The sequence below is a fragment of the Teleopsis dalmanni genome, chromosome 1 (assembly GCF_002237135.1).
Source record: "Teleopsis dalmanni isolate 2A chromosome 1, ASM223713v2, whole genome shotgun sequence".
In the NCBI taxonomy this organism is placed as follows: Eukaryota; Metazoa; Arthropoda; class Insecta; order Diptera; family Diopsidae; genus Teleopsis; species Teleopsis dalmanni.
Window position 1 is genome coordinate 46678011 of NC_051846.1, and position 11658 is coordinate 46689668.

The following is an 11658-nucleotide window of genomic DNA, read 5'->3' on the forward strand; positions in this document are numbered from 1 at the left end:
GTACTTTTCCTCAAATAAATTCGAAAAAGAAAACAGTTTTCTCCGCGAACGTACTGCAGCAGCAAAGTCGGCAGTAGCATAGAATGCATCTTACAGATGCACTCAGATACCACAGCTCAAAGTATCTGGCAATTGTGTACCGAAATTTTTCATGTAAAGTAGAAACATTGCTTCAAGCTAAAATAATTTTAATAATTTTTAAATTATTTTTGATGTTTTGTTATATGTAAGCCAAAAGTACAAGATCAACGATCCAACCGGATTAGTCAGTTATCTTCTGATCGATTGTGAAAAGTTGAAACCTAGCTTACTTTTCGAATTAATTTAGTTTGTCTGGGTTGTGGGCTTGCAGGCATGACTTGGTATTTTCTAGCTTTTTCTTTAATATATTTTTTTTTGATTTACGAACGCAAGATCAACTTCAGGTTCACTTATTTACATTACCCAAAAACCTTTTTTCTTTCATTTTAATCTATTCTTCATTTATTTCGATACAAGACAAACTGGCTTTGTTTGCTTTTGGATCTGTAAAAACTTTTTCTGTTTAAATATTTTATTTAACGTGTTCAGTACAGCATCCAACTCATACACGAGTAGTAAATCCATCCCAGCCGTGTACAGATCCATCGATGCTGTTCACATCACAACTTTGCTTCTTGTCGCGTCGCAAATAAATTTTAACATTAGTAAGCGAATTTCCTCTGCGATTTCTGTCGTATTCTCCGTTGAGAGTTTATATCCGCGAGGCATATTTTATCTTATTTCTTTCCATTGGTTCTTTTCTAATTTCTTTTCTTTTTTGTTTTGTTTTTGTTGTAAAGAAGAAAGCATTTTTTGTAGCTCGTTGGTCTGCAAGTATGGAACTAAGCTGCTTATGAGTACCAGTTTTGCAAATCGCAGTGAAAAGAAACTTAAAACGAGTCTACGGTTTCTTATGAAGTCTGTAGTTGCCCCGTGGAAAAAGTTCTATAAAAAAATTTGATGGCGTGTTTGGTTCAGTAAAATTAGCAGCTAAGCTTTATTATTTGATTAATTAATGTTTAACGCATTAGCAGAAAATTATTGTTTTGCTTGTGATCAGAAAATAGCTATGTTATTAAAAACTCTGATTAATTTATCTTTAATATGTGAAATATTCGATAATATAAAATTAGATAAGTTTTTTTATATCACAATTATTGTTATTAAAATTTTAGTATAACTATTATTAATGTTTTTATAAAATAACGTCATGTTTACAATTAAAATCTTAGGAATCTATAAAAAAAATTTTAAATTTTATTAGCAACAATAATCCTTCTGTTAGTATTATTCCTCCATAATTTGTTTAATAGTTATGCACACATATCTATTCAATTACAATAGAATATATATTTATAAAGTAAAATTCTTCCCATATCTTCAACACTTTTAACAAATTAATTGACCTCCTTAAATCAGTAAGTAAAAATCTCAAGCATTGCATTAAACATTCTGTTATTGTTTGCTAACGATTTCAAAAGAGAATGTGATTCATTTAAGTCCATTTCAACCCGACTCTCTTTTTCGGTAAAATCGATAAAGTTCTAAATTTTCAGCATAAGTTCAAAACGATAACGCTACGAATTTTAGAATTTTCGAAAGTGTTAAAATTTTGTTTTTTTTTAAATTCATTTTTTTGTGCTTATTTTATTTCGTAAACAATCAGAGTGAAATAAATGTTACAAAATTTGTATCTAAGTTCAAGCAAAAAGTATACTAAGTTATATTTCCTGTGCTCTTTTAGATCCATCTGATAATTGTTACCGATAAAGCGATAACTTAAAAGGTGATAAACTTATAAAGAATGGTGTCATAACTTTCTTCAGAGTTTTTGAACCTTTTCACTGGCTAACCACTCGTCAAATTGCATCGGACTTCAACTACAATATAACATATGTAGGTATATAGATTTCTTTGATTATATCTACGACGAAGAAGCTATAAATGAGTTCATCTATTGTCAAGATATTGGAAACAGGTTTTAGGGAGGCAAATAGAAAAATAGTTCACGTAAATATTATTACAATTATTATTACAATTGGGTTGGTTGGTTGCAGTGGCAGGTCATAAGATAACTTCAAATGTACCTCAATTAGCGATTTTTCGCCGTTTTGTGACCACATTCCTCGCAATAACCCTAGTATAGAAGAGTAGTGACTAAATCCATCCCACTGAATTTAGGTAATTTAATAGGTCTTTCGTCTTCACCATTGAGCAGTCTGATAAACTATCACAAAAGTATTTTCCTAAGAACCTATATCTTCTGGATGCTAGAGCTGGGCATTCACAGAGAAAATGTATTATTGTTTCTTTCTCCTGCGGGTTTCTACAACTTCTGCAGTGAGAGTTATAGGGAATACGCAGTTTCTCTGCGTGAGTTCCTATACACCAATGACCAGTAAGAACTGCGATAAGCCTTGCAGTGTTTACGCGATCTCTTTTGATCAGTTCCAGGGATTTATTTTTATTATAGATGGGCCACGTTAACCTGGAAGTTGCACATGACCTTAGTGCTTTCCATCTGTTTTTGGCGAGTTGCAGAAAGTAAAGGAAGGTACTTCTTTTGATGGTCTCCAGGGTAATATAAACTGATACCGCCGGTGACGCGTCTAGGGAGGCACCAGAGCGGGCTAAACTATCAGCTTTCTCATTCCCTACGATGTTCCTATGCCCAGGAACCCAGATGAGTGTGATATCGGCCAACCGATTTAGCTCGTCGATTGCTTCTCTACATTCTTTTACTATTTTTGATTTTGTTATAAAGGTTTCAAGAGCTTTAATTGCTACCTGGCTGTCAATAAAAATAGCAACACTACATCTGTTCTCGATGTGGCTTGCAATTTGCCGACAGTCTTCTCTTATTGCTAGGATTTCAGCCTGAAAAACCGTAGCCTCATTTGGTTGCCTAAGAGAGTTATTTATATTTTTAGATGGTGCGAAGATTCCTGCTCTTGCTCCACCGCTAATTTTCGAGCCATCTGTATATATTGAGATATCGTAATTTGCTTCGAAATTTTTCCTCATTCATTTCTTGAAGGGAATATTGTCTGAAAATTTATTTATTTATTAAAATTTAGTTATTTATTACAATTATTATTACAATTACAAATAGACTTTTTAATTATTATATGAGGAACCAACTAATACGTTTGTGTAAAAAATTATTTTTCCTTAAAGATAATAAAACAATGCAATCGTTACAAAAAATAATTGGTTTTGCTATAAAACACCAATCTAATTAAATGGTCAAAAAATTGAGAAAATGTCTGACAACCTAAGCTAAATTTAGCCGATAATGTAAAATAAGACGTTTTGCTGTAAATAAAAACATTTTTCGGTAATTGCAAGAACTGCTATAACTTAGTTATTAAGAATGACTATATCAAATATGATAAAAGATTTAGTTCAATTTGTTTTAAAATGGATTTGTTTAATTTCTGGGAATAAGTTTCTAGTAAGCCGATCGTCTACAGTTCTTTTGAAAGGTGTAATGTCGAATTCTAACTTTCTAACTTAATGTTGTGTAGAAATTGATTGATAATACAACAGAATAAAATGATTTTATAACAAAATAGTGTAGAAACATTTTTGACTCAACGGGACTTGTAACCGATCCTTATAGAATTTAAATTTATTTTTTTGCTATATTTGTTAAATATTGAGGATGATACCGTTTAATAGTGCTTCAGTATTTAAACGGCTAGTTATGGGAGGTTGAGAAAATTTAGTCTAAACAAAGTTGGCATATAAAGTGGAAAAGATATACTTAGAGTTTCTTTCTTTGAAGCATAAAATATACATACCATATTGGCGTTTTGTGAAGTATATATTAGTATAGTCAAATTAATGCAGGGAATCACCATAAAGTAATTTTTAATACTGCGCTAGTCAGAATAAAATATTAATAATAATTATGTTCACTATTGCTTGAAGTAAAAATATATATCATAATAAACTGTGAGAGTTTTCGAAGTCCATTCAAAAGAAGACTTCTTTTAATGATAGTTTGAAAAAGTTTGTTTTTAAGTTCTTTAATTCATGTTTTTAGTAAACAATTTAAAAAATTAAAATATTTTAGCATTTATTTTAACAAGACTATATTAAATGTCTAAGGTAATGTTATATATAGATAAACAACATTTTAAATTTTAATTACATTTTAAAAGAAGTAGTATTTGCTTATTAAATTTGTTAGATACAAAGAGACAACATACAAAAAAACAATTATATAAAAAAATAAAATAAAAAAACATACGTTAGATAAAAATAATAAAATTATTTATTATTAATATTCAATAGTCCAGTGATTTAATGGGAGTGTCAGTAAAGTATATGTTTTGTCCATTTTGTTGCATTCTACTTCATTGGCTTTAATCTGTAGTGATTAACTTCATCATAACTAAAAATACTTTTCAAGGTAAAATTAAAAAGTATAAAAACTTTTATGGAAAATATATTTATCCAAAGTAGTGATAAAATATACGAAATGATGAAGTAATCATATAATTACAGTTATTGAAAGTCCACAAACGGAACTAACGGAATTAAAATATTAAATATATTATTTAAATATATACTATATTAAATTATTATTATATTAAATGTATAAATACATAATTCTTCCTTCCTTTATAAATCGGGTTTTATTAAGTGACCTAACTAAATTCCTAACTGTAGACGAATTATTAACATACAGTAACCATTAAGATATATCTTATCGATGCTCTTATTCTTCTTTCTTTATTAAAGGAAGGATGTTTTTTAATTATAAGACTTGCCGTTGACATAATTTTTTGTGTTTGTTTAGTGTTGTGCATAGATGCCATTAAGAGATTCTTTTGGTCTTATTATTATTATTATTAGAGTAACATATGTAAAAATTAAAAAATTAATGAATGATATTAGTATTTCCACAAAAGGTTTCTATCTATCCATCTATATTGAGCGCTATGGTTCTCAACTCCACAGACAATTTATAGGTTTCTCTGCTTATCGTCTTGATACATTGATTTTATGGCTGTCCTTTTCTTTTACGCATACTGTTCTATCATAGTACGGTATATATCGTATTTATTGCCTTTGTTACTGTCTGACGTATCTACATATATTTTCGTTTCCGATGGCCTAGAGTTCAATTCAGCTCCAAAAATACTTGTCGCTTATAGTATGTTAAAAATTGGAAGGATTCGACGCAGATTTCTGATCCATTTCGTTACTGACCGTCCATGTTGCTTTGGAATCGTATAGTAAATCTTTTAAAAATTTATAGTTGAGTTTTCATATTCGCATTAACAAGTGTTCTTTTTGCTATACACTAGTGTTTACCAAAATCAAATGCGGTTTCCCGATTTATTTCGCATACTATCAAAATATTTAAATTAGTAGAAATTTTTTATCTTCGCTGTTAATTTGACACTCTACATCATCATTAGCTTTAATAAACATTATTCCCTGCATTAGGGTTAAGATCCACAAAAATACACTCTCTCTACTACTGATCGATTTGTTTACGTATTGAAATGGCAATAAGTTATAATACGTTATACCAGGTCAGCATCTTATATGAGAAGACTGTGATTTGTACTGCATATCCCAGTGTACTACTAATTGCTACCTATTTAAAATTTGAGAACTGCATCCACAATAGTTATAAGGACAAGAAAGGGAAGATATCCTTTTCTTTCCCACTAAACGATTCGAATGTCTCATTCAGAGGTTTTTTGTAAGACTTTTCACTGAGAGCTTCCGTTAAAAGGCTGCCAAACTATTGTTTATTATTTTAAGAATTTTTTAGGTATATCTCTAGCGTTTAGTACTATCTATGTAAAGTCTTTTCTTTAAAACGTCTAATATTCAAATTAATACAACAGAAATGTAGTGCTCAAAATTGGTGTATTTTGAAGATTCTTTCAGTACATATTTAAGAACAAAAATTATTTAAACGACAATGTACTTCAAATACTTTAATTTCTTATTAAATATTACTTCTTAATATTTTTAATAATGGATTTATAATACAAAAAATGCTTGATGATGATCGTTAATATCAAAATACAAATATAAATCATAAAAGGTTTAATGTTAAAAACATTTCAAATAATAATAAAAGAATTTTATTTGAAAATAACTCGTTTTTAATATTATTAATAACATTTTTGTAACTTTACGCTATGCAAACCGTAACTTGCAATCTCCGTTTTTAATGGACAGTGAATAAATTAAAAAACTGCTATTAACATAGAGTAAATATATTCGTACCATGAATAAAATGGGCACTTAAACCCGTCTAGTAACTGCAATGTCTGTTATGGAAATATTTACCTTATACATATGTAAAAAGAATTTAAAGAACTTGTTTGGAAAAATACACAGCATCAACACAAAAAAAAAAATAAAAATAAAAACATAATAAAAAAATAACAAAACTAAGAAAATTAATTTGAATTCATAGTAAAGTAGATATTTGCTATAAGAAAATATATCAGCAGCAGCCATAACAACAACAACAACAACAACATTAACAAAAGTAACTAAATAAATTGAATAGCTTTTGGAACCAACAAATCTCAACATTGGCAACAAGTTTTAAGCTCAAGGTTGCCACAGAGTTGAGTTGATATTCGAAAGGAAAAAATAAAACTTGACTCAGTTTTACATTGATTTTTTGACAGCATCAGAATCAACGGCAAAAGTATCTTTTCTTCATTGCTGCTCTGGCGATAAAAAGTCCACAGAGTCAAAGACACTTGAGATGCGCCTAAGAAAAATTCGCAAATAAAATTTTCGGTTAAAAAGATTTTGACGTTTCGACACCATTTCACCGCAAACAACCGAAAGCAAATAAAAAATTGATTTTTTGATAAAAAAATAAACAAAAAAAAAGTGTGTAAAAAATCGTAAATATCAAAAAGTGAAAAATATGCAAATTTGAATTAAAAAATTTCCAAAAAAAATTTAAAAATTTTTTACGTAGAATGCGGGGTTAAAAATCTTCAGGTCTTCATATGATTTAATAGTGTGAAGGTGTGTGTGTGTTGAAGATTTCTAATTTTTTATTTATTTATTTATTTTTTTTGTATCAAAAACGTTAATTAAAAAGTTAACAAAAACGCGCTGAACGTCATAACGAAGTAAAAATATGCGAATTTCATTTTCTTGGTCAAGAGATCGTCTGGATCGGCCGTTAATATGGCTAACGCTTTGCTGCGCTCTGTGGTTGCTGCAATTAAGAGGGGCAAAATGTCAGAGCCTGAATCAACCGCCACATTTTGTGGCTGGTACCGGTGACATGTCACGCTTCAGTCTATCGGAAAACACACCAGTTGGCAGTCCTGTCTACCAGTTAAGAGGTAAGTGAAGAGTTGCTTCCGGTTTGAGAGTTTCGTAAGGGTGGGATATGTGGGCATTTTTTTGAAAAAATGTTAAAGTTAATCAAAATTTTTTATGAACATTAAAATTATTAATTTTAAATTAATAAAAAATTTTTTACAATCAAAAGGCCCATAAAATCAAAATAATATAGATATAGTAAGATATGTAGAAAGAGTATAAGCATAGAAAGTACAGAAAAAAATTAGTGGTTAATATTGAATGTACTTAAGCATTGAAATTTATGAAAATTATAATAATTTTAGTTGATTTGAACTGAGCATACTAACATCAAGATTAATCTGACTCAGTTAGTACAATTCTGCTGAACTATTTTTTGTTTCATAACGGTCAAAAAACAATAAATATTAAGCGCATAGAGGAATTTGTTCTCTTGAAAACATGTACAATGTTTAGTTTTCATATTAAATAAGTTGATAATGTGATTATATACCTTTGTTTTCGATTCTGTGGTATATGTTAACAAAATCAAGTGAAAATGAAAAAATATTCAGGATATGTTTTCAAATATCCAAAACAGCATTACAAAAGGATTAAAAAGTAGAATTTAAAGAATAAAGAGATTCGCAAACTTTTTATAAGCTTAGAGCTTAGAGAAAGATAATAATAATGATAATAATAATAATAATAAAACAGTTTAAGATAAGTAAAGAATGATACGAGTATAAATTAAAACAGAGAGAAGAAAATATAAAGAGTGGCAAGAAAATATTAGAGACGCCAAGAACATTACAAAGGTAAAGAGAGTAAAAATTTTAAAATGCTGGATAGTGAGTAGAAACAGGAGATCGAAAAACAAAGGTGTTGTGATTAAAGAAAGTAGATAAATCTATAATAAATAAGACTGATATGCGAAAATAGACGTTATGAAAGGGAGTTATAGTTATGTTTATTAAAAGTTTAAGATCAACAACGACAACTTTGTTGTAGAACGAGAATTTCTAGACAATGGAGGATTTAAGCAAAAAGAATTTTAAGCAATATTACCTGTTATTTGTGTTATTTACCACTGGGAACCAGGCATTATATGTGCTTATAATTTCCAAAAGTCATTCTAGAAGATAAGTGCCATTTTAGTTATGCTACTTTCATTGCAAATGTTCGAATTATTTTTCAAATAAAATTTCTTTTCAAATAAGATGTATAACTAGAAACTATGATTCAAGAAAATAAAATAACAAGGTTTTATAAACAGTATTTTAAAATTTATATATAGATATATATAATTGAAACATACATACGTGTTTTTTCTTAATTATTTTACATAAATCTGCACAAGTAGCTGCTTTTTTGTTTTTATATTTTTTTTGTGTACTTTTACGGAATGTAAATAATACTGAGAAAAATTGTACGACGACGACGTCACAAAATAAAAGTATAGATACTGTTGTAAAAATAAGTATATAAATGCAGATATGACAATTTTAAATAGCACTCTTTATTTTGCGCTTAAAAAATCTGTAACATGATTAATGATTACAGTAAAATATTACGATTGAAAAATTAAACTAAAATTTACTTACCTTTGTCTAGCAATCACAAACAAGAAAAGAGAGAAAATGAAAAACGGAAATGTTACTAAAAATTTCGAAGTCTCCAAGTCAGCTGTTTGTCATGATTGCCAGACAAAGGTTTTTAAATTATTCGCAATTTTCGGCAACATTCTCCTCCCCGCAGGCGACCCCAATGTCGTTTGCGTCAACTTTGCCGATATCCAGAATGGCCAGCTTTACGGCAGGGCGCTCCAAAAAGCCTTTTGTTGTTTTGACCTTAGCTCGTCTTACTTGGCCGTCTTTCGCTACAGTTGTCTCGATAACTATGACTTTTACCCAAGTATTTCTCTTAGCCGTTTCATCAACTATCAGCACAACGTCTCCTACCGTAATGGGTTTCACTTTATTGAACCATTTGCCGCGACGCGTTAATGTCGGAAGTATCTCACGCACCCATCGTCGCCAAAATTGATTTGCAAACATCTCAGATTGTAGCAGGCACATCTTTGGATCGATTCTCTTAGCATCACAAAATAGTTTCAAACCACTAGCGCTCCCCAACAAGAAATGGTTTGGAGTTATTGGATCCTCATCTTCACTATCGAGTGACACGTAGGTTAAAGGACGCGAGTTGATGATCATTTCAACTTCAAGTAATGCAGTACGTAAACTTTCATCCGTAAAACGTTGAGATGGCGAAATTTGATACAGCACTGTCTTAATTGTTCTTATCAGTCGCTCCCACGCTCCTCCCATATGTGGTGCTGCCGGCGGATTAAATTTCCAGTCTATTCCTTGATGAGCTAGCTTGTGTTGCATAACCGAGGAATCAATGTTCTTTAACTCCTTTCTTAAAACGTTCTCGACACCGTGAAAATTCGTTGCATTATCGCTGTAGATGGTGATAGGTTCTCCTCGTCTGGCAATAAAATTTCTTAAACACATTAGGCATGAGTCAGTACTAAGACTATGGGCGATTTCGATGTGAACGGCTCTGATAGTCAAACAAGTTATTATAACACCCCACCTTTTCAGTGCTTTGCGATTCTCAATAACCACCATTGGTCCAAAATAATCAATACCCACATGAGTAAATGGACGTTGAAAAGCTGCTAGTCGTGCTGGGGGAAGTAAGGCCATTTGCGGCGCTTGAGGTATTGCCGATGAAATTTTACATACGTTGCAGTTTCGTCGCATCGATTTGAATAATGGTCTTAATTTTGTTATGAAATACAATTGTCTGACCTCATTTAAAGCAGTTTCATGTTGGATGTGATAAAATCGTTCATGATAGTGCCCACATATAAGGTACGATACTCTATGTTTTGGCGGTAAGAAAATAAAATCAGTTTGAGGTTTACACTCATTCGTAAAGTTACTCGCTCTGTTTTTTACTCTTATGAGCTCATTGTTATCCATATACACCTGCAACCTATATAACGGACTGTTCCTTTCTATTATTCTCCCCATTTTCAGTGTCGACCAATCTTCAAGTAGTTCCTGTTGCACGCTTTTGTATATTAAGAGCTTCGCGCGCTCAATGTGTTGAACAGTCAAAATAACGTTTGTAGCATTGAAACCGCCACAACGAGCCTTTAGTTTCCCAATGTAGAGTAGCCAATTTGCAACGGCACGGTACAACTTGATCCAGGATGAAAAATATTCATAATTGAAACATGGTTGTGTCTCGCGATGATATAAAAATTTTGCACGAGTTTCACTGGTCTCCATCGGACCTAAGTCCACCTCAGTTGGCCATTTATCCTCGTCTTGTAGCAAAAATTCTGGTCCTTCGACCCACCGCTGCACATATTCGGGACTTTGTTTTGTTTTCGTTGCACTGTCTGCAGTATTTAATTTCGTGGGTACCCATCTCCACTCTTCGACGGTTGATGCTTCTTGAATTTCTGCAATGCGAAACATTACGAATTGTTGAAATTGACGTGGATCACCACGCAACCACTTTAGCACCGTTTTGGAATCGCTCCAAATGAAACGCTTTTTAATATCAAATGTGTGTACTTTACATATTGTATTCATAAGCCGTGTGCCAATTACAGCAGCTTGTAGCTCCATTCTTGGAATAGACATTGGTCGCATTGGAGCGACTTTGGTTTTTGCTGCTACGATCCTCGTACTTACTCCATATTTATCTTTAATGCGGAAGTATGATACAGCTGCATAAGCAAACTCACTCGCATCTACGAATGTATGAATTTGTACATCACATGAACTTTCTGTAATGTATGGTGAATAACAACGGGGTACAGAAATATTAGCAAAAATAGGCATGCAGGCAACCCAAGCTAACCACTTGCCCATAAGATCGGGTACCAGTGGTTGATCCCAGTCGATTCCGCTTCTCCAAATATCCTGAATAAGTATTTTTAAATATGATGTGAGGCAAGCTGCCAGTCCCAATGGATCAAAAATGGACATTAAAATTTGAAGTACTTCTCTTTTAGTGGGTACAATTTCATCTGCAAAAACATTACGACGTAAACGAACGAATTTTAAAACATATTTAAAGCAATCTGACTTCGGGTCCCAATACATGCCGAGAATTTTTTCGATCGGAAGTGTGTCGATATTATTATCAAACGACTTACCCGTCTGTTCACCATTTTCGTTTAACGCAGCTAAAACTTCTGGTGCATTACTTGTCCAGCTTCTCATATGGAAACCACCTTGTTCATGTATGTTGCGAACTGCCTCGGCTAATGCTATTGCTTGTTCAATGGAATTTGTTGAATCT

At 31.5% G+C, this 11658-nt stretch overlaps 2 protein-coding genes across 2 annotated transcripts in view; both read right to left on the reverse strand.

Moving 5' to 3' along the window:
* The window catches only part of LOC119667792 (sodium- and chloride-dependent GABA transporter 1-like), a 347748-nt gene that overhangs the window by 149956 nt on the left and 186134 nt on the right, over window positions 1-11658 (reverse strand). The window lies entirely within an intron of this gene.
* Window positions 8832-9430, reverse strand: LOC119667801. Its single transcript, XM_038077125.1, has 2 exons — window positions 8934-9430; window positions 8832-8868 (listed from the first exon to the last, which is right to left on the reverse strand). The coding sequence occupies exon 1, from the start codon at window positions 9405-9407 to the stop codon at window positions 9051-9053; it is 357 nt and encodes a 118-aa protein (XP_037933053.1). The 5' UTR covers window positions 9408-9430; the 3' UTR covers window positions 8832-8868; window positions 8934-9050.

Coding starts and splice junctions, on each gene's coding strand:
- LOC119667801 (XM_038077125.1), bottom strand. CDS start 9,407: ATGTGCCTGCTACAATCTGAGATGTTTGCAAATCAATTTTGGCGACGA.